Raw genomic sequence first — 23,046 nt, forward strand, 5'->3', positions numbered from 1 at the left:
GGAGTCGGAGTGAAAATGGCCCCATTTTATCTCCCGATTCCAAGTCAGTGTACCATCAGTCTAATTTTCAGGCAGTTATTTTAAGGTTAAATAGTTGGATCATGTTGCTTTAAAGAGACACGTCAATGGCTTTACCAGATTAGACAAACTAAAGGTCTTATGCTGCTGATATTAATCCGATGACCTTATTTTGCTTCTCTTAGGGACACAGAAGGTTGTGTTTGCAAAGAGACTGGTTATAATGTTCAGCTGTTAATGAAGTGTGAAGAGGACTCGAGTGAATCTCCGCCGGCTTTCAACTGGCCTGATGCAGGAGTGGGTGTCACCTGCACAATAGGACATTAGAGGTGAATTCGGATTCAAATGAAGACGAACAATTCAGCAGACACTGAATGGCGCTGCTTGTGCAGTTTTTACACACACACACACACACACACACACACACACACACACACACACACACACACACACACACACACACACACACACACACACACACACACACACACACACACACACACACACACACACACACACAGAGCGAGAACAAGTCAGGGACAGAGGATGGGAGGGGAAAAGGATTTAAGTCTGTGAAAGCTGCAGCATCATACGCTACAGATCAGTGTGTGTATCAGAAATATAAACACATAAGACCTGCACTTCCTTTGTGTATGTGTGCTGTGGGCAGATTGTTGTACTCTGTGGGTGCAATGTGCACACATGGGTACAAATACACATTGGCTTTGAACAACAACACTATCAGACGGAACCAACATCCATAACCTGAGATTTACCAGAGGATTTTTAAAGGGCAAGCATTTGTGTGCCTCTGTGTGGGATTTGGTTTAATCCAAACATTAAACACAAGATTACACACACACACACACACACAAACCTCTCTGTCAACCTCTCTCCAAAGTGTTTGTGTGAATTTGCCTCCCTCAGTCTCTTAGTGTTGCGTAACAGCTTGATTATATAATCACAAACATATATGCATGTCCATGAAGCTGAGTGCTTGAGGGCACAAGGCATGCTAGAGCATCAAACAGAGGATTTGGAGGAGGAAGAGATTGCAAATAAAAGAGGGGAAGAGGGAACCACTTGGAGGTACTCTGGAGATCTCCACTTCTCAGGATTTGTGCACCAATGACAACAAACCTCTACTGCCGTCAATCCACTCATTCTGCTCCCAGATCTACACATTATATATTATTAATTTCCTTTAAAAAAATACAAAAAGCAATGGATGATGTCATTACTTGTCACAATATTTGTACAGTTGTTTCTGTGGCATTTGTTACAGAAGTTAAGCAGTTTGAACATTGATTAGAACTGAAAAGCTAGCTTTAAAAAAAAAAAGCAACTGTCATGCTAAAGGAATAGGCGATTTTTATAAAAGCTGATGATGGTCATAAGCTGCGTTCCAACGTGCACTGAACTCCCGGGATTCCCCACATTTCTCCGGAGGAGGAGGTGCATGTGTAAACGCCAAATTTGCAAGAGAGTTTCTGCAGACTCTCTCCAGCAGGCCCCCTGGTATAAAGCCTGCAGAAGGTCGGGGGAATCCAATGAGAGAAGACAGCAGGGGATCCACCGCTGGATTCACCACTAGTAAGTTTGGGGGGGGTTGATGATGCTTTTAATATGCGAAAGGTCTCTGTAGTGGGAATAACACGTCACTTCCGGCCTCTGCCTGCTGCCCCCGACTGCTCCACCTCTCGTCTGAATGACGCGGGGGATTTGTTTTGCGATTGGGAACTAGTCTGTGCCGAGAAGCGCCCGCTGTGTTGTGCATGTGTGAAGACCAACTGCGGGGAAAGGCCGGACCCAATTCTTTGGACTTTACCCGGGAGGTCATGTCTGAAAATGGTTATGCAGATCAAAAGTTTTGTAAAAATTCTGATTTACAGTTTACTCTGTTTCATTGTGTCGAATAAAAAAGCAGTAGGTTTATCTGAGCTTTTTCACCACTACAGAGTTGATGATATCACCAAACCGAAGACTAACCCTTGATTGGTCAAACATGAAGCTGAAACCTGGCTTCAAATATACACCACCACAAGATGCTAGAGTTTGTATCCAGGATATTTGTCAGCGGGAGGAAGTGGAGATGCGTCATTTATCTTTGCATACAGTCTATGGCTTAAGGTTTGTTCGGACAGAACGACAGAAATATTATAGGTGGCAAAGCTTCATAAACATACAGATGTGAGTTGATAAAAAAATTTAAAAAACTGAGCAGAGGAAAACAACAGACGGAACTGAAGCTTCTTTTGAATTCTGAGATCCGGGACCCCACGTGCAGCCAGCGAGTTAGATTAGCGTTCACTGTCGTATTCAGACTTTTACGTCATCGCGCCGAGTGAAAGGTCTCGGTTTGAGAACACTTCAGAATCACAAGTGCTTCCTGAAAGCTCTTCCAGGGAAATGTGTAATCCAAAGGAGTGGATGTGAGTGGTATGGAGAAAATTAGAGACAAAAGGACCAAGGGAAATATAAATTGAACGTAAAAGAAAAGAAGAGTGGGGAGTATATGGGAGAAGGAAGACTGTGCAGACTCGATGACATTACTAGTATTAGCAGGGTGGCACTGAACGTGGAGGCGAAAAGGCAGAACCCATCACTCACGCTGACAAACCAGTGCGCACACACCGAAACACACAAAGAACTAAGCTGAAATATACGCACTGACTTAAGTCGAGCGCTCACTTCCCCGTCCACACACACACGTCTCAGTAACAACTTTTGCCTTATCTTCAAACCTTTCCCCATATCTGTCCAATTCAATTTATTCATCCCCATCCTCTCTCTAACCCTCCATCCACTCACTTCTCTTCATCCGCCTGAGGCTTTTATCATTCTCAACTCCTTCCATTTCCATGTGGGGGTATTTTTACTCCATCCTCAAATGACTCCACAAGCCCCCCCCACCCGCTGCTACGTCTTCCCCTTCACTCTCAAATACCGTAAACACATTTTTCAAATGGCTAAAAGTCTCCTTTATCCCCCCCCCCCACCTCCCTCTTCCTGATCTTGCTCGTCCTCTCCGCCCCCTCCCTCAGCCATGTTGTCAAGTAAAAAGCCATCGAGTCTTTCTTTCCCATCTGTCTGGACTGTGCAGGGAAAGAGAGCAGAGCCGTGTGTGAGGATACAACTGGGTTTACTCTTCCACTTGGAAGTAACCCCAACAATGACTCCTGGTGTCTGAGACTTGTCCCCCCTCCGCCTCATCAAACATCGCCATCACTGGCGTATCCAGAGCAGAGGGAATTGACACGACAGCCTCCCTCTTGAATGTTAATAGCCACGGCTGTGCGCTCTAGACGAACGGAGCCGACACAGGAAGAGAGAAAAGGATAAAGAAAAGAAAATAAGAGGTTGATTGGGAGAAATAAAAGAGAGAAGAGCTGAGGAGCGCAGGAGGCTCTCTGTGGTCCCTCTGTTCTCTCCCATCACCAGAGAGGTGAGGGGGCTGGTTGTCATGACAGCTGTTGTCATAGCAGCTGGACTGGGTAATAAACAAGAGGATGAGATGGGCGTGTATCCAGTGGAGTGACGCCGCCGTGGCAACCACCAACCGGATGCAGCAACCACGAGAAGCTTGATTTGAATTCCTCCACCGAGGTTAGATTTACATATCTGTCCATTTGCTGGTTTGTTTGTTTGTTTGCTTGTTTGGCAGCAAAGATTGTGCAGAAATTACTGGATGGATATTTTGTGTATTTAGTTTTTTGGAAAATTTGATATATTAAATAAATCCTGCTGCACCCTTAGCATTTACTTCAGACCCAACTGTGTGAACGACACTGCAGTGATGATATGGTTCCTTCAACTTTTACACTTCAACTGGCCCAGAATGAGCAAGGCTATAAATAACTTGACCTGTGACACAGTTAGCATTCCACTCTTTTAATGAACTCTGTGGTTCTGCTGAATTACAGATGTAAAAAAATGAGATGGTCGTTAATATAAAACTCTCAAACAGGATCCTGTGGCGGGAAAAAAAACTAATGACACCTGATCAGTGGAATAAATTTGTTAAAACGCGAACAAGCTTTATAAAATAAGAAAGGCCATTAACTAACAGCCGACTCCTGGAGGGATCCGAAAATGAAATAACTCAAGGGAGTCCATCCCTGAGAGGGAATCCTTCAGTGTGATAAACAGGGAAGAAGCGTATAACCCTCCTCTACCACATCATGTGGTCCTGGATCTGCTAAACAGCTTATAGAGCTCTAACACGTCCTCAGTCAATCCCGCTGTCTCTCTCCTGTCGCCTGGAAACGTTCAGCCACTCGCCCCCTGGTTGCTGCTGTCGGCCTTTGGTTCTGACGATCCGTTTTCCTCGCCGTTCTTCAAGTCCAGGTCTCCTTCATTTCCGGCCTCCATTTCCTCCTCTGTGACCTTCTCCACCTCGTCCTCCACCTCTTCCTTTCCCCCCTTTTCTCCATCTCCCTCTTTGTGCCCCTGGCCCTGTTTGTCTCTGAAGACCTCCACGCCCAACATTCGGAGGTAATGAAGTCTCTCGTTGCGCGGGACGAAGGCACGGATGGACGTCTTTCCCCTCCAGCCACACAGCTGGATGGGACACTGAGGCTCCTCTGGCTTACTGATGAACAGGAGGAAACGGTGGGTGTCAAACCTGATCACTGCTCTAATTGACATTTATGAAATTATGGACTAGAAACATAAACAAATACAAAACCACTTACCTTGGATTGGGAATATACTTCAACACAATGCTGCCCATTACTGTGAAGAATAAAATAAATAAACACATTAAAAGGTGATTTTAGCTGGTTTATTGATACCTGTTCACCATGCTTCCTGTTAATATCTGAGAATTGTAACTACACTCTTCATTTGGTGGAAGTGCTTCGCTCCCTCTCTGGAGGTTTTTGGGTCAGTGTTTGGCTCAAGGGCAGCTCAGCAGCAGTTGTTGAGGAAGGCAGAGCATTACTCATTCACTTTGCTCTTTCATATTTTGCTAGGAACCTTTAAGTCACTAATTCACTACTCTAACCTCTGGGCTGCTGGTGCCGTTAATCAGATCCCATTTTTTTTTTTGGGGGGGGGGGGGGGGGGGGGGTTTGCAAATGAAATCTGTAGCAATAATTATCACTTGACACAAATGGTGCAGGACGTACCCAGTTTCTTGGCCTGAGCGTGAGCATCGTCCTCCAGTTTGCTGAGGAAGGGGTTCTCCTGGGTGAGCAGCACTTTGATGTCCTCCACGCTCACGCCGATTATCCTGGAGCGGATATACGGCTGAAGAGTGTAGATACCCTGTCGTGACGGAGAGGTGTTTCACAATGTGCGCAACAATGAAACGAGTCCACATTCTTTACAGCTACACTGTGCGTTTAAAAATAATTAATTATCAGTTGATTGGAGTGTGAACTCTGCCATCTGGCTCCCTCGTTATTCAGCTGTCAGCTTTGATTTTGGATACAAGACGAACCCAAGGCATGTTTGAGCACCGAGAAGAAGCTGCTCATACGCTGGGTTTTATGATACAAATCTAACAATGCAGAAGTTGCTCAAGCCTTAGAAATGTACGCTTTATATTTTACCATGCATCTTCGCTCTAGGAGGTAAATCTGCATACAAAGAGGGGATTACGAGGTGTGAAAGTGATTTAATGTGCGAGGATGAACTGAGACTAGCTGAAAACGGCAGACTAATCTGTGTGTGTGTGTGTGTGTGTGTGTATGCTCTACCTCCTGAGCCAGTCTGAAAGCACAGCCAAACTCCTCTCCATCACTGTTGCGGCACCACACCTTCACCCCCGTGTTAATGACCTGAGAAATGGTTTAGGAAAAAAAAAGCTAACACACCCACAGGCTGAAAAATGGCTGTGTTGCAAGGCAAAAACTCCTCTGTCATTTAATTACACTTATCAATAGCTCTTTTACATGTACAATCTAAGGTGATCATATAAATAATCTAAATCCAAAGTTGAAAGATCTATTTAGGTCATTTGTGAAGTCGTAGTATTAACAGATGTGTCCGTAGTCACTGATGTTTAGCAAACTTTCTCACTCGAGGTGTCTACTACAGAAGTGTGGGTAAACAGTGAAATGGTTACGCAGAAAAATGTAACAGCAATAATTGAATGACGATATGAAATCAGGGGGAAATACATATATGCTCTAAATATGCGTCCGTTTGCAGATTTTACACAGAAAAGAGAAGTGAGCTCAGGCATGATCATAATCTTCAAACATGAATTTCAAATGAAAACACACACACACCTTCATGCGCTCGCTGTTGTTCAGCAGTACGTTGCGCAGCTCTTTAGAAACCATGTACAAGTGTCTCTTCTTGCCCTCATGGGTCCTGGTCAGAACATTGAGTTTGGGGAAGTCGGGGGAAAGATTGTAGAATGATCTAAAATAAAAGGACAAAAATAATTAACATTAAAATCCAGAAAACGATCATGTCCGTATTCACGTGCCGTTTTCAGACATGAACTCTGGAGAATGTCCGCACAATTCTGTCTGGACTTTCTCCAGTTGGCCCTTCACACATAATGAATGCAGCGGTCAGACACTTTCACAACACAGAAACCAATGGAACGTTCAGGTGAGGCAGGATTTTACTCTGAGGGGGAAACTGGGGAGAATGTCAGGAGGCTGTCACATCAGTTGTTTTCAGACATGACCTACAGGCGACGTCATAAGAATTGGGTCCGGGCTTGACCCACAATTTACTTATCACACAACATGGCGGGAGTCTTTCCGTACAGACGCGTCCACAACAGCAACAAATCCTCCGCACTATTCAGATAAGAGGTGGAGCGGTGAAGCAGGCAGAGGCAGGATGTGAGGAATTAATTCCGCTTCAGCAATCAGTGATTTTCTTGAGAAGACAGAGACATCTCTGTCTTCTCGGAGCCTCTCACTCTGACATTACACAAATGAACCTTCTCTGGAAAATGTGCAGAGTTCAGTGCATGTCTGAAGCAGCTTAACACACACAGACATGCTTACTGTATAGTGGTGAAGACAGGGTCGTCTTCAGTTAGGAACACAAAGGGGTCTTCCTTATATCCGAACAGCTTCATCCTCTTCATGGGTGGAGGCCTGCAAAACAGAGGAAGGTGACTGTTAACACTCTAGTGTGTATTTACCTTAAATAATTACCTGAAGCAAATACACTGCTCAACAAATGAAGGGAGCACTTCATCATCACAGTACACCAAGTCTGTTAAACCTCAGGTTTATCAATCTGTCCATTTAGGAAGCGATTGTGAATTCATTTCATCTGCTTTGGTGCAAATTAAAAGGGACAACAGGTGCAATGAAGAGAAAAAGCAAGACAACCCCCAAAAAGGAAACAGTTTTACATGTGCTGGCCACAGATCAGCCAGTGATTCCATTTTTCACTTTGATTTTCGGGTGTGGTTTTGAATCCAGCCGTCAATAGGTTGTTGCTTTTGGTTTCCATTGACAGTTTTTACGTCGTTTTGTTCTCAACAAATTATACAATGTACATCAGTAAAGATTTTCAACTTGATTAATTCGTTCATCAGGATTTGATGTGTGATCAAAGTGTTCCCGTAATCATTTTGAATAATGTATATTTGTCCTTATTTCATGTCCAAATGATCGCGAACGTGCCCAACAATCACTAAAAGAAACTGTTTAAAATTTGCACAGTATAATATTAATAATAATATATTATGTCAGAGGCTATTCCTTTGTTTATTAACTCACCCACACACTGAATTTGGTTTAGCAGCTGTCTCCTGGGCCGAGGAAGCTCTTTTGGATGCCTCCTTCTCTGGGCCTTCCCCCTCCACCTCCACTCTCTCGGGGAAGCAGGGAGCCTCTGCAGGGGTCGAGGCCGCCAGGGAGTCTCCAGTCTGTTCCGCCGCACCGGATGTCACTTCCTTCCTCAGCTGGAGATGACAGGGGTGGGGAGTTGGGGATGAGCAGACAGAGATTCAAGAAAAAGAAGATGTCCTAAGCTCTGGTTAGGAAAACTGGACAGGTGAGTGATGAAGCATTTTAATTCTGCTTTCATCCCCCCTCTTCTTGAAAGAGCAACAATTTAATCATCTATTGAGTGTTTTTGTTACCTTGGGAAATCTTTTGTTCCACGGCATCGGGGCTTTCTTCACCAGCACAGCCACAAAGAAACCTCCAGTGTTCTGGTGATGTGGCAGAATCCTCATACTGACATTAACACACACACACAGACACACACAAACACACACCTATTAGTTTTGTGCTGTCACATACTGTGAAGCTAAACAAGGATTTGTTTTTGCCAGCTTGAATGAAGAGGTGCTGTAAAAACGTATAACAATAGCTCCCTCTACTGGCCAGGCCCATGTCGGTCTGAGCTTTGAATATGACATCATCTCCCATTATGTGAGCGTACAGATGCAGATGGTGGGGCTGTGTATGTTTGTGAAACGCTGTGCCAAGAAAAAAATTATTAATCAGACTCATTACTCAGCTAATGAAGTTGGCATCAGTGAAAAGAGAGAAGGTTCCAAGAGTGTGTTTGGAGTTTTTTTGCGCTTCTGAGAAGAAAATACACTCATTGATTAAAAAAAAACTGCTTGATTAAAAGGTCGGGTTGGTAATTTATTTGGACAGACTTATTTGATTTTATTCTTATTTGACGAAGTCCTCTTAACCTCCCTATAGCATCAAGGTAGTCATCTGATACTTTAATAAACACAACCAATCATTTCATTTGGACCAAATCAAATGATTGGCTGGCTTTGTAAGTTTGAAGAGAGGGCCAATTGGAGGCGGCCGCATATATCAGCTGCATATTTTCAAAGTCTAGTCGGCTGTCAGTTTTTCCGAAAATCAAGTTTATATGAATTTAACATGACACACAATTTGTTTGATTATATTCATATGATCAAATCCCAGAATTCTTCCCATGCTGATTCTCAGATGCTCTGGTATGATGACTGTCCATTCAAAACGGCTTACTTGCTAGAATCCTCCATTAAATAGTAAAACAACCTAATATTACTGACTAACTTTACTGATAAAAGGGTTGGTACACTGGTAAAGAGGGTAAACAATAGGTCAAGATGATGGTAAACACTTTGATGCACTTCTACACAGTATATTTAGAAATCGTGCGGGTGACAAGTGACTGCCCTATCAGGAAATGGGAAATCATAAATTAATCCTCCACACTTATTGTAAAAGTGCAAACTTCTAGTGTGCAGTGTCTGTGAGTACATACCATCTCTCCAGATGCATGCTAGCCAGTTTCTCTGGGTCAGTGGGTGGGAACATGGTGGGACGGATCTGCGTTCGCCGATTGTTTGGAACCTCGGACCAGTCCGAGAACCACTGACCCTCTTTGGTCATCAGCTATGGAGCAAAGAGCATGATTCATAATCAAGACTTGGAAAATGAATTACGACTTTGAAGCTGAAGCGCTTCAATGACCTAAACGTCATCTTCCTTTGTGGTCTGTTTTAATGAACTCCAAAGACCAAAATATTTCAGTACCTTCCAGGAAGAGACACCAGGCATCCACTTCAGCCCCGGCAGGTCGGCAGAGCTGTCAGCGAGCTCCAACGTTCCTGGTAATGTAGAAGAGAGGACACGTTACAACTTGGCGGCACAAGACAGAGCTTCTATCTCAAATAAACTCTCATAGAACGCATGTTGTGGTATAGTTAGCCTTTTACAACTGAAAGAAATGTTTGTGAAGGCGAAATACACATATACAAGGTCCAGGGTTGGTCTTTGTGTTTTGTAATGGGAACATTCAAAAATAACAAAATTATATCAGGAGAGATTATATGAATGTGGCCGTTCAAAATGTGAACGAATACAATATCAGTATACAGTGGGCACTCATCCGTTTTCAGCTGCACTACTATTCTATCCAGGATTTCCATTGTCCAACTGAACCTTTTCAATGAAATTAACCTGATTTGTCTGAAAATGGCTATAGAAAGACGTACTAAGTGCAGTGGATGTGGCATTTTGAGGTTATATGACTGAGACGCAGATCAGAGACAAGTTTAGAAAAGGACGAAATGAAGGAAATGTGCACTTCTTGTAAGATCAACATCGTGTCCGTGAAGGGGCATTTTAGTAACAAGGAGAAGAGAAAAACAAACTGGATGAAACAAAGAGTGAATCAAGTATTGCCTAGGTTCTAAACTCTGCGGGCATTTGTTACCCTCGCTCTTTTCCAGCAGTGCTGCAATGATGGCTTCGTCCTCGATAGGGTTGAGTGAACAGGTGGAGTAGACCATCCTCCCTCCCACAGCCAGCTGTTCAACCCCACGCACTGCAATCCGCAGCTGGAGCCTGGTGAACCAACACGCACACACACACACTAATGTATCCAACTTTTCTAATTAGGACCAAAGGACACACTCCATTCCCTTGTTGGCGAGTCAATTTTGTCGACTACACAAGTGCACAAATTCTTATGTGGTCTCAAATGTGAGCACTCTCTGTTCCCACTCACCCGTGGAGGTGCAGGCTGTTGCTGGTCGTCCATTTCTTCCAAACGTCTATGTTCTTTCTCAGGGTGCCATCCCCGCTGTAGACACAGAGCAGACAGCACCACTCAGTCATGCCTCACTTTGACCAGGGGCTGGAACCACCGGAGATCCCCAACACTTCTCACAGGGGGAAAATGTCTACAAAGCACAAACTGGCTAAATGCTGGGCTTTAGCTGACGGCCACATCCCTGCTGCCTGCCTGTCTTCATTACCGCTTTCCCCCTCTCCCTCCGTTGTGTTTGGCAATGACTCCTGGCTTCAGCGCTGCAGCTGGCCCAGTCCGGCAGCATTTACAAACTAATGCAGTTCCGTTTCCACTACAAAATGACCATTCTAGTGAAGAAGGCGCATACGCTAGAGAACTTCCATTCATGATGTGGCTGCATGCATGACACCCAATCCCATACCATCTGTCTCACATTCACACGCATCAGGCACAGTTTAGCCAACAGTGCAGACACGTCCTGCGACCAGCTACTGACCTACAGGGCACGTCACACAGAATGCGGTCGTAGAAGAGGGCCTCCTTCTTGCCGTCGGAGAGGATCTGCAGCGTGGGGATGCAGGAGGCGTCGTGGTTGACCACCATGATGCAGGGGCTGTTGAGACGCTTGGCCTGGTGCACCAGCAGGTAGCAGCGCTTGTTGTCCACGTCATTGGCAATAACAAAGCCCTCTGAAAGACAGAAGGTAGGGGAGAATTTCATACAGATTATGCAGGGGCACAACTAAATGTGCCGTGTTACAGCATCAACAATAACAGTAGTATATACAATGTAAACAGGATTGTAAATGGAAAGATATTGATATTTAGATGTCATCACTGCTGTGACAGTGATTGTGTAAAACTCTCATCACTGTGAAAAATCAACAGCCGAACTATTTTAAAAAGTAAAACAAAATAGGTGCGTGTTAAAAAGGGAGCAGCTCAACTGAGCGATTACAGCATCAAAAACCTATGTTTAAAGAGATGAGTGGAATGACAGAACCAGACGGGGACACCAAGGCGGTCACAGGAGAGGAAACTCTATTGACTCGTATTTATAATCCCACATTGAGCAAATGGTATTATGCAATATAGAGCGGCTCGGCCACATTTTTCTGTCTGACCTTTTTCAAGCCCACGAGAAGGCTAACCGATCCCATCCTGAACGGTATATGCTTTTCAGGGTGTTTTTCTGAGCCTGACTTAAACCGGATGCAGTTAATATTACTCTGAGCCCGACACGTGGTTATGCTTGCTTTCACTATAACAGACACGTGAAGTGTAGAAAAAAAATCAAGTAGATAACCAAGCCAATATGACAGCACTCTTGAGAATGAGGAGGAAACCTGCACCTCGGCCAAACCAGCATGCACACAACCAGTGCACATAGAGCACGTCCCTTAACCACACCGGTGGGCATCCATGCATCGTTTACTGCTGCCAGGTCATATTCGACAAGACTAAGACTGAGTGAGTTTGAGTGCAATTGTTTGTCAGTGATAACATTATCTGTGAGACAGGGATTATACATTTGTCCTGATCAAACGCATGCTTCTTACCTGGAAATGGCACATCCATGTCAGCGTGGAGCATTTCAATCAGCTGGGCTGTTTTTGACCCCGGAGCTGCACACATGTCCAAGATCTGCACGCAAACACATGCACATCAACACGAGCACAGCTGTTTATCAGGGCACAAAGGAAGAAAACAAAAACAGAAAACACATCATGACAGATTTAACCTTCAAACACGGCTCTGCTTTTACCTTGTGGTGAGGCTCAATCTTCATAAGCAGAGGAGGGATCATACTGACAGCCTCCTGTCGACTGATGTTACCCTGCAAGGACAAAAACCAAATTCTCAACTTCTCTGACCACATTCAGAACTGGTATTAAGTGTTAGGTTTGTGTTACACTCACCGACTCTGTCTCGCTGACTAGAAATTGGTGGAACTTCTCCAGCAGGGGCGACTTCCTAATGATCTTCCGGCTCATGTTAGTTTGCCAGGCCTGCTCATCAGGATACCTGGAGACGACAGGCACTGTGGGTACTGGGATTCCATTATGAGCCTGTGTTACCTTTTAGCTTTGAGTAAACAATGCAAGATCTTACCAGATAAGAGATTGTGGAGCCTCAATCATCTGGCCATCAATCTCCAGCTCCTGAATATCCTTGAAGTATTTTTCCTTCAGGCAGTGGAGGATCTCCTTGGCATGGCTGGAACAATACAGACAGAGAAAGAAATAGGGCCTTACTCTTTCATACGAGGCTTTTCGGATCGTCTGTGTGATTCAGACAACTTACAAGTGAGCGGCAGAGACACATTAATACGACAACTCTTGTGCGTGATGTTAAGCACGACTAGGAAAAGAGTATGAAGATTTCCAGCTGACCTCTTGTACCCGGTGATGCGGATGGTGGCGGGCAGCGGTTCCCTCATTGCCTCCATGAACTGTTCGAACTCCCCCTCTGGCACCAGGCCTAGCTCCTGGTAGTAGTGCTCGAACAGCTTGTTCTCCTTGACGATGTCGGCGTAGCCAGCTCCCCAGCCCTGAGAACATGAACGAACAGCCATTAGTGTGGATAGGGGCATAGCAACAGGGCAAGCAAAACCTGTGCCCCCAACTGAGAGAGAATATTGTGATTTGGTATCATGTGGTTAAAGGTAGGTCCGTTTTGCCTGGGGCCCCCTGGAATCCAGTATATGCCATAAATTGTCAGATTACTAGGTGATTCTGGTTTAAACCATGCAAACGTTCATTAAATGTCAATCAAAAATCTGTCAATTAAAGGTTTTCTTGCTTATGGTCTCAGTTTCAGAGGTAATGGGGCAGCTCATAGTGGCTGGTACATTATATTCTAGTCTGATCATCAATTCGGCCCGAGGTAATTAACGAAACACTACTCTACTCAATTACATTTTGTAGTTTATTTCCAACCCTTCTTGGTTCTTCCCTTAGCGGTCAACCTGGCTCACAGCGTCATGGCAGCACAAGAACAAAGTTACGTTTTCACCTCGTTTCCATTCATTTGCAGGATATTCAAAGCTAAATAACATGTGGCCCTGACAGAGCAACACAACAGTAGCATGTTAGGTGCAGCAGCAGGGGGAAGAGTGACTCTTACAGCGTTGTCCCTGTTGTCCCGGCCGCCGGCGACCTGGTTCTTCTGCCTCTGTCTGCTTCTCTTCCCCATTTTGGAACAACAGACGACCCTGGAGAAAAGTCTGCGGAGCAACGTGGTGGCTGGACGGGGGGAGATGTGCGCAACGACTCGGGTAAACAGCGGAGCTACAGGGAGGAAGAGCCGCCGAGCTACTGTGTTATCGTCAAAACGTGTTGCCTGTGACGCACGTGAATCAGGACCCCCGTAGAGGTGGCCGCGGACTGTGCCTGAAAAGAAAATGAAATATATATCTGCGCGAAGTTCAGGGCGATTTCAGAAATCTTACCACATGAGAAAAAAAAAATATTTATATATTAATTTCTTATGCGTGATATACAATCATTGCCTTCTCAACGAAACACACGTTTACATTATTGGTTTTTACAATATCGTCAGAATTCCCGTTAGCATTCCATCATAGGTGGACTCTTTGCGTAAATTCAAAGATCAAGATCTAGAGCCATCAAGTTAATCATTTATATATATTATTCAATTATGCAAATTGTTTGATCGTGACACCGGACCGCGCTTTCTGATTGGCTGTTAAGATTCCATCCCACGTCAGTTCAGCGGTTGCGATTGGTCGAGTGCTCATGTGTGGAATCATATCCTCAGCGTCGTGTATGAACCAACTGTGCAGCAAATGTGAGAGAAAGATGATAGATGGAGGAAGATGTGAGAAAGACAGGAGCTCAGCAGAAAGTCACGAATGAATCTGCCTGATTAGGAGAATCTGTTTTCACTTTGTTAGACAGAGCGAGCAGGGTGGAGATGAATGTCTGCTCCACACTCCGAAGGAGAGGGGGCGGTAATGCATCTATGACGCTGGGAATCCCAACCCCCTTTAAAAGACAAGAAGAGGATAAGCAGTCGATCGTAGCACGTGTCAGTGACTAGATCCCTTCCTCTGTTGTTTGTGTCTTCTCCTTGAATCCCACCTCCTGCTGTCATGGACGCTCTCCTCTCCAGACTCTTCTCCTCGGAGGAGCAGGAGCTGCTCACCCTGGACCGGATGGCGCACATCCTGTTTTTCATGGCCGCGTGCACTTTCCTCACGCTGCTCTTCGAGAACGTGCCCTACGGTCGCTACGCCAGCAGCCGGTACGGGTTCCCAGTGGACGCCAGGTTCGCCTGGTTCGTGCAGGAGCTGCCTGCGTTCCTCGTGCCTCTGTGTCTGGTGCTGTGGACATCCTCGGCCAAAACGTCCCTGCTGCCCAACCAGCTGCTCATCGCAATGTATTTCTGCCACTATGTCCAGAGGTGGGTGCGATGAAACTTAGCACTTTTAGAAAAGGTTCCCCTGCAGTTAGCAGCATGCACAGTGCAGTGGGAGAGCATTGTCTTCTGCAGGTTGCACAATTGTTATTGAGAACCGTTTTGCACATAAGTGTCCTCTTGCACATTATCTGCACTAATTATATGATTTCACATGGATGACTCTTATTTTGAAATTCGCCTAGGTATATATTTATATACTTACTATACTATACGTCCCATTCTATATTCATATCATATTGTATACTATTTATACTAATATATACATGTTTATATAGTTTCATTATCTAAAGTTTGCTGCTATATAATGTGATTTTATACCAATTTAGATTATACATATATAGCCCCTAGCGTTTAATGCTCATTAAGTGTGTATACCATACCAGACTTTAAACTTGTAACAGTCTATATCTGTATATATGTATAAGTCTATTAATATCCCCCTCTACTTATGCCCAAATACAGTTTACATTCTCGTGCAGTCACCCTGTGCCTCTCTGCTTTTATATTTATTTATCTATCTATTAATTAAGGACTGATTAGGAGAGAAGAATATCAAAGTGTGCATTGCATTTTTAAGTGTACCGTTTGTACCAGCTAACTAATCCACATCAAAGCATGTATTTGAAATAACAGGTTGTGCGATGATAACTTGTTTTTATTCTGCTGCAGGTCCCTCATTTATCCATTTTTAATCCGAGGAGGTAAAGCGACACCAGTCATCTCATTTGCCCTGGCTTTTGTTTTTTGCGTCTTTAATGGCTACATGCAGATCAGGTACCTGAGCCATTACGCTGAGTACCCTGCACACTGGGTGACACATCCATGCTTCATCACTGGTAGGTGCTCTGTGGCTGCTGCTACACTTTATACAAATTGATTTATTTGCACTAGAGCGTCTCTGTGAAAGGAAGATGATGAGGGATAAAGATGAGGGTTATCCAAATTGAGCTGGCCATCTTTGTCAGTGGGTTAGTTAATATATTGGGTTTGGAATAAACACTCACACTCAACATGAGGGATGCTGGAAGTCAGTCAGAGATGAGGGTGCTGAGACAAAAGTCTGTGTAATGACATCATATTAAATGTAAAAAGCAATATCAATAATTATCGCAATATATGACTGATATGAACATTTTTATCTTGTGATCAGTGTTAGAAAGTTTTATGTTATACCCGAACACAAACTTAAATACCAGCTGAAACAATCTCGGATATTCTAAAAGTAATAATAATGGGTTTGTTTCGTGAACATATTTTCTGCTTTGCAGTTACAGCCCCTCACAAGTAGAGGGTTCTACAACCCCCTCAGGATCTCTAGTTCCAGCATCATTGCAAAAAAACATAGATTTTAAGTATCAAAACGGATTTGTTTACATTAGCAAAGGAGAAATCCAAAAACTAATTTGTTATTTTAACTGTTAAGAAAATACTAGCACGATAACTCACAAACAAGCCCCCTGCATCACACTGACTCTGCCTCCCCCCCTCGCACATAATTTACATATTATTGGCACTATCCCGAAACCAATCACTGCATCTTAGCACTGCACGTGCCCATATCTTAGATTTCTTATGTATATATTGTTGTTTTATGTCCGATTGTTGTTTTATGTCCAATGCAACAACCACACCAAGGCAATTTCCTGTATGTGTAAATATACTTGGCAACTAAAATAATTCTGATTCTAAGTAGACAGATTTTACAAGGAAAAATAAACTGGATTGGTGTGTGAAAATGTGAAAGTGCAACAAGAATGTGTAAGTAAAATCAAAATAGACACACAATTACTGAATGCACAAGTAACTTAAAAATAAGCAATAACGTATAAAAAACATCACTGAATAAAATATTTTTGGACGGTGTGTTAAACTGCAAGTTAACAGTGTGAAGGATCCCTACCTCTCACTAGTTCATCCATTCACCCTCTCCTATCTATCCCTACACTTCTCCTTCTCATTAAAACATTCATTCATGTTTAACTGTGGGAAAAAAACATAGTGCTCATTCAAAGGAATTTGGCTGCCTTGTCGTTTCCCTCTCTTGGCTTTTGCTCCACAGCAGGTGCCTCTCACACTTTTCAAACCTGAAAGTGCTCAGCTGTTGTTTTTGGCTCACCCTGCTGCTCAGGCTAACACAGGAAACTGTCAATTTAAAATATTTTTTCTTAAAGTCCCTGTAAATTTGTAGCGCAGCAAAATAAAAAATAAATCCTCACTCTTCCATGTTGATGTTGGTTGAGACATGTACCAAACTTCAAAAGTCAAACTACACTTTAAAAATGAATTATCCGATTCATGCGTTTCATGTTTCTGTTTGGTTTTAATTAGTTATTAGATGTTTTAAAAACTTTAAAGGGATAGTTCGCCCAAAAAGGAAAATTCCCTCATCTACTCACCACTATGCTGATAGAGGGGTGGGTGAAGTGTTTGAGTCCACAAAACACTTCCGGAGTCTCAGAAGTAAACTTTGCAACGGACCGAGACTTCAGACGTAATAAAACAACTGAAAAAACACATATGGTATGGAACCCAATACTTCATGTGTATTTCAAGCCCCTGAAACACTGTTTCTTCAAAGTTTATCTCTGTACTACATATTTATGACTAATTGTGCGAGAAGTTGCAGTTTTGAAAAGTACATTATTTTTGCGTTATTTACTAAGCTTATAAACTAAACTTCTCAGTCTCCTTCATGAGGGCTGTGTGGGCGTGTTTTCACCAGATGTGATTGACAAAGGCCTGGCAACATAAGCAGCCAACATTACAGCTGTCATTGGATTTGATTTAAATTTGGGAGAATATGGTTGGCAACATATGTTTTAAGTACTGCAGGTCACCTCAGCAAAACATCTGATGAATACTCACTGATAATTGTGAATAGATGCTGTAACTGTTTAGATTATAGCTCGGCCATCTGGCTGCTGTTGCTGAAAATTTGTGCTAGAGCCGCTTGTGGTTGGTCTATCCCCAGGGGCTGTGCTGTGGTTGGTCGGCTATCTTGTGAACGTGCACTCTGACCACATCCTGAGGAACCTGAGAAAGCCCGGAGAGACTGGTTACAAGATTCCCACAGGTAAGGTCTTTAGTCATCAAAACACGGGAACAAATGGTTTCTCTCACCACAGCAGAGCCTTAATATCCCTATATTACCTGACATCTAACTCTCAAAAACTTTATATTGGACCTGATTGCACCTTTTTTATAATTAGTTTGAATGATTTAATCTCCTACTTTAAAAAAACAAAAAAACATGTAATGTCTGCTATTACTTGGGTTGATGGGTGTAGTTTTGCTGTAGTTGACACGGACATAGAAAATGTCAAAACTGCACAGTGTTGATAGTAATCATGTTAGACAGGGAGTCAGGCCTACTCTAGAACATGAATATTATGTCTGTACAAGATTCATGCAAAGTTTTGCATTCAGTCCTGTAAGAAGTGTTATTACACTAATATTTAGTAGTAAATGCTTATTTTTCTGCTTTACTTATAAAGCAATAGTCTAACATGTTTGTATATACATGCATTCTCTCTATTGCTGAAGGTTTGCTGCTGGTAGAATGAGATTTTTTTTTGTTGCTTTCAAGCCAGATTGGCCCCTTCCGTCCATATTTCTAGTCCAGTCTGAATCGAGTTTCATATTGAAAAGGCAGATTGTGATATGAACAAGCATGAGGTCAAATTGTTCCTTTTTTCATTTGCCAAATGATATTTTTTATGAAATTATTTATACTTCAAACTGTTCACTGCACTGGGCCCATTGGATTTTCTTATATCTCGTCAGCACTGGTTGGGGTTTCTCATACTACTACTTATGACACTAAGACTAAACAGATGAAAGAATGGATACTTTTTTTTAATTTATTTTTTTACAGCTTGTGACCTTTTACTGTGTGAAAATGGATGCACATTCAGTGAGATGTGACACTTAAGGAGGGGGTTGGGTAAACACGATTATGGCCCAACTCCAAATTCCCTTAGACAAATAGCCTGGTGGGTGGGATGAAAAAGTAGCTGTTTTTTTAGATCAAATATTGGTACTTTCCAACCACAATTTGGACTTTTTGCTGAGTGAATCAGTCATCATAATAGGCTCACAAAGAGAGTGGTCCCTCTAAGTAAGAACATAGTCATAACAATAGCACCTTCAGCTTGAGCTCGCGGTGAACCTGTTGAAACAATCCACCTTGGACCCTTAAGGAAAATAAAGAGTAGAAGGCGAGGCGGGAGGAAGCTGTGAGCTGTGTGGTTCTAAATGAACTTCCAGGCACGCCCGGAATCCCCTCACCCAAGAATCTGGCATTTTCACATAGAGGGTAGCAGCACTAATGTGCACATGACCTGAAGTCCAATAGCTAATGCTCAGGCGATGTGGATTGAACTGTGTGGAGGCCTTTTGATTTTTTTGGCAGCATTTAGACTCATTCCATTTAGTCTAGATGCTGTGTTGAATTGCAGTGGGTGAAAAGTCATCATATTTCAATTCTCTCCCAGAGTGAATGATGTTGGCTGCTTCAGTTAAAATATAAAGGGTTCTGTCCTCATGCTGTGTCTTCTACATACAGGCGGGATGTTTGAATATGTATCAGGAGCCAACTTCTTAGGAGAGATAACGGAGTGGGCAGGCTTTGCTCTGGCTGGTCACTCGGTTCAAAGTGCAGCCTTCGCCATCTTTACCGCAGTGGTCCTCTCCAGCAGGGCTGTGGCCCACCACAAGTAAGAACAAGAACACACAGTAAGCAGGTTTGCATGGACTGAAGCAAGCATTTGTGTTAATGGGAGAATACATGTTTCCCCTTCTGTGTCTCTCTGCAGATGGTACCTTGCTAAGTTTGAGGACTACCCAAAAAGCAGGAAGGCTTTGATTCCATTCCTGTTCTAAGAGGCACTTTATGCACTGGAAGCTGGAAGAGGTACTGCTGTCTTATATATTTTATTTTTTGCAAACAATTCTTTATTAGTTCATGCTTTAAAAAGAAAAAATTACCCGTTTATACAGACCAGGTCAATTAATTATTGGTATACCATGCATATACATACAAGCAAGTTGTATTCAACATATCAATATCCATTTACACCTACGTGTCAAGTTATGTTGCCGTCTTGAAGCCCATTGGCTATCGTCTGTTGATGAATTGGCCTCTCTGTGTAGACACCAGATATCTCGGCCAAGACTCAGTAATTATTTTGTGTATACCATTAAAAGTCAGTCTTTCTTTTATCATACAAGTAAAATGTTTCTCCACACAAAACACAGACGATTATACTTTTTGTCCGTGATTTAGGTCCTGTTATAGGTTTTGGCAGCGATCTGCATATGGATGCAGGTCAATTGAAAACCTGATAGCCGGTGCATTTCAGTAAATGTGTTCCACCTCTTTTGCCAGCCACATGGAGTGCTTACCTGCGGGCAGCCAAATCCTGCTCAAACGTGATTGGTCAAATTTAGAAACGGAAACCATGAGGCTTCCTGCCCCTAAATCGTTACCCAGAATAGTCATTAGGCCAGAAGGCAAGTGGGTTGTCTAAAGACCGGTGTTTATTTTATTAAGCTTGTCTAATGTTATCTTATATTTCTTCTGATTAAGGAAAGCTCTGATGTCGGAACAAACCTTGAAGATCCTTTTTATTTTATTTTTTTTAATTGAGAAAATATTGAAACAGGTTGCATGCCTGTAAATTATCTCATCTGAGCTTCAAGCAAGTTACAGTTAAAGACCATTATCTCATTATGATTTTTATTGTTGCCATTAGTTTGGCAATAATGTCCGTAAAGCAAAAGAAGCTTTCAGCAACCGTGAACTGAATGTCCTGGAAGTGTAGTGCCTGCAGGAGAGCGCTCCTTCAGAGGATATAAGATGGTGATTGGAGCGTATCTCAACAGCAATACAGGGGATTTATAACACACTGCACCAGCAGTAAAGAATTTTAAAACTTCTCCGCTGATCTGCATATTCTCCCAGATGGAACATAAACTAGGAAATGCGAAGCAGGCATTTCAAGTTTGCATTAATCCTCAAGAATCATCTGCTGCTGAGCTATCTTCTTCACATCCGTTTACATTAAATAGATACAAACAGGACCTTGAGTTAACTCGGACGTGTTCTCCCACCTCGTCCAGAGAGACTTTTCCTCTTCACCGCATCGTCTGAAACTCCAGATCGAGAAGCCACTCAGGAGCAAAAGGACAAGACCAACCTGTCCCCATCTACTGGGCTGCAAGGAAATCAAACAGCTCAAGCACTGCCCTCAATAACTCACCCATGCCTGAAATGAGAAGAAGAGATTGTCTTTTCAGAAAGAAAGAAGAGTGGACAATGGAATGAATGGGAAAAGAACTTGGGGAGAATTTGAAAACAGGAGAACGTTGCATGGATAAATTACATTGGTTGTCTGTGACTGATTGGAAAAGATGGAGACTGGGGGAACAGATAAGAATGTGCTCCACTGATATAGATCATAACATCTCTTATGCTCTAATGCTGTTTCATAATCCTGTTTATCATGAGCCAAATAATCTCAGTCATTGTGAAGTAGCACTTTTATTTTTATTCATGTCTTGTTCTGTAGGATTTGATAAAATGATGTACCTTACTCGAATGTTTCTCAAAATAGGTTAAGTTTGAAAAAAAAAGTGGGATTTTCACTTTACATTGGTCAAATCTGTCACAGCCTATGTGTGTGTATATAGAGTGGTTAATGCGGAAGCTTTCCATTGTTGCCTCTTTCAAAAAGTACCGGCTGCATATTCGTATCACTAAACAGCCCTCTCTCTCCCAGTGGAGAAGATATTTCCAACACCAGTCACGGCCAAGGTCATATCGGAAGGAATTTAAAAAAATGTATTGAAAATAAGTGTTGGTCATCATTTTAAGACATGGTGTCATCAATAAATGAAATGACCGCTGTGTCTGAGTTGGATGAGAAACGGAGGCTGTGTGTCGCTGAAGGCTACGCGGAGTGACATCCTTCATGTGCAAGATCCTCTCTCTTGTTTTCTCTTTCTCGCTCTTCCAGGCCATTTCCTGTGTGTATTTTCTGTATCCACGCTTCCTGTAATTAACTCACTATATACAGTGTTTACTGAGGCTACCATATGACTTTAATGCCTTGTTAGGCAGACCGCGACAGATTTCCTTTTTATATGCAAAGTGACTCCATGTAATGACTCACGACTCTTTATTTGCATGTTTAGTAATGCAGGAAGCAGATACTCCACAAGGGGGGCTGGGGGGGCTGTTCTGTAATAGTCAATATACACATGTCCGCCTGTGGTATATGTACTGTAGGAAAGAAAGGAACAGGGTTAGTCTGCAGTATCGCCTCCTATAGGCATATCTTTTTCAACTTTAACACATTTGACACCCTCAGATGAAAAGTGTCACAGATGCAGGTTTATTGTTTGTTTTTAATGCCTAATGTTCCATGATTGCTTGAGTTGCCTTATAAATTCTAGCTCGTGGCTACAGAACACAAAATCCTTGGTTTTGCAAGACCAGGGTTGGTTATCATGGTGAAGTCTTTAATTCCAGTCCTAGCTACCATGAAAGTTATTTAATACATGTTTTATCTGATTTAAATTGTAAATGTTTGTATGTTTACAATAAATGCAAATCCTCAAACACAAATAGCTTCTGTAAAATAAATAAATACAGTTTAAACACTTATGACTTGCAGGTGGTGCTGTTTTTTCCCTCCTGTAAAGGGCCAACATTAGCATGTCTGTATCTTTAGGACTCTTCCTGCCTGTAGGTGCGGCCGGCAGGTAGCGCTGCAGTTGTGAGCCTGCAGGGGGCGCTGCTCTGCAGCCAAATGCTATTCCCTTGGTTATGGCTGTGTCTTCAGTTAACTGTACATAACCCCACAGTAAGGCTTCGACACTGCAAGGAATATATTCATGCTTAGAAATGTGAAATTGATATAATAACTGTTGATATAACCATGTAAATACAGTTTTTCCACTCATGTGGGTGCAATATCTAGTAAATTCTGCGATCTCATTACCATTCAAGCCACATACAGCCTCAGACAACGGCAAGCTTCTTTAATATGATATCCTCTTACTGTTATGCCTGTGGGCATGATGTTGACTTCTCAAGTCCATTGTATCCGCG

At 42.9% G+C, this 23,046-nt stretch overlaps 2 protein-coding genes across 3 annotated transcripts; one reads left to right on the plus strand and one right to left on the minus strand.

Moving 5' to 3' along the window:
• Positions 1-3,893: 3,893 nt before the first annotated feature.
• On the minus strand, positions 3,894-13,850 carry nsun2 (NOP2/Sun RNA methyltransferase 2). Its single transcript, XM_053447033.1, has 19 exons — positions 13,617-13,850; positions 12,884-13,041; positions 12,603-12,707; positions 12,410-12,515; positions 12,256-12,327; positions 12,050-12,134; positions 10,988-11,180; positions 10,468-10,542; positions 10,174-10,304; positions 9,492-9,565; positions 9,220-9,350; positions 8,084-8,180; positions 7,719-7,903; positions 6,993-7,085; positions 6,255-6,390; positions 5,721-5,801; positions 5,148-5,286; positions 4,713-4,752; positions 3,894-4,609 (listed from the first exon to the last, which is right to left on the minus strand). Exons 1-19 carry the CDS (start codon positions 13,683-13,685, stop codon positions 4,288-4,290), a joined length of 2,292 nt encoding a protein of 763 aa, XP_053303008.1. The 5' UTR covers positions 13,686-13,850; the 3' UTR covers positions 3,894-4,287.
• A 420-nt stretch (positions 13,851-14,270) lies between these two features.
• srd5a1 (steroid-5-alpha-reductase, alpha polypeptide 1 (3-oxo-5 alpha-steroid delta 4-dehydrogenase alpha 1)) lies at positions 14,271-22,560 on the plus strand. 2 transcript variants are annotated; one of them, XM_053447034.1, is made up of 6 exons: positions 14,271-14,915; positions 15,603-15,769; positions 17,905-18,006; positions 19,498-19,648; positions 19,748-19,845; positions 20,521-22,560. In XM_053447034.1, the coding sequence occupies exons 1-5, from the start codon at positions 14,605-14,607 to the stop codon at positions 19,812-19,814; spliced, it is 798 nt and encodes a 265-aa protein (XP_053303009.1). In that variant the 5' UTR covers positions 14,271-14,604; the 3' UTR covers positions 19,815-19,845; positions 20,521-22,560. The 2 variants fall into 2 exon arrangements, with proteins under 2 accessions (XP_053303009.1, XP_053303010.1); XM_053447035.1 differs by having other exon boundaries at positions 21,054-22,560.
• Positions 22,561-23,046: the final 486 nt, after the last annotated feature.

This window comes from Pleuronectes platessa, chromosome 18 (assembly GCF_947347685.1).
Source record: "Pleuronectes platessa chromosome 18, fPlePla1.1, whole genome shotgun sequence".
Lineage (NCBI taxonomy): Eukaryota > Metazoa > Chordata > Actinopteri > Pleuronectiformes > Pleuronectidae > Pleuronectes > Pleuronectes platessa.

Coding starts and splice junctions, on each gene's coding strand:
- nsun2 (XM_053447033.1), bottom strand. CDS start 13,685: ATGGGGAAGAGAAGCAGACAGAGGCAGAAGAACCAGGTCGCCGGCGGC. Junction 11,181..12,049: donor CATGGATGTGCCATTTCCAG/GTAAGAAGCATG, acceptor TCTGTCTTTCAG/AGGGCTTTGTTATTGCCAAT. Junction 10,305..10,467: donor AACAGCCTGCACCTCCACGG/GTGAGTGGGAAC, acceptor TTGGTTCACCAG/GCTCCAGCTGCGGATTGCAG.
- srd5a1 (XM_053447034.1), top strand. CDS start 14,605: ATGGACGCTCTCCTCTCCAGACTCTTCTCCTCGGAGGAGCAGGAGCTG. Junction 18,007..19,497: donor TGGTTACAAGATTCCCACAG/GTAAGGTCTTTA, acceptor TTCTACATACAG/GCGGGATGTTTGAATATGTA. Junction 19,649..19,747: donor AGGGCTGTGGCCCACCACAA/GTAAGAACAAGA, acceptor GTCTCTCTGCAG/ATGGTACCTTGCTAAGTTTG.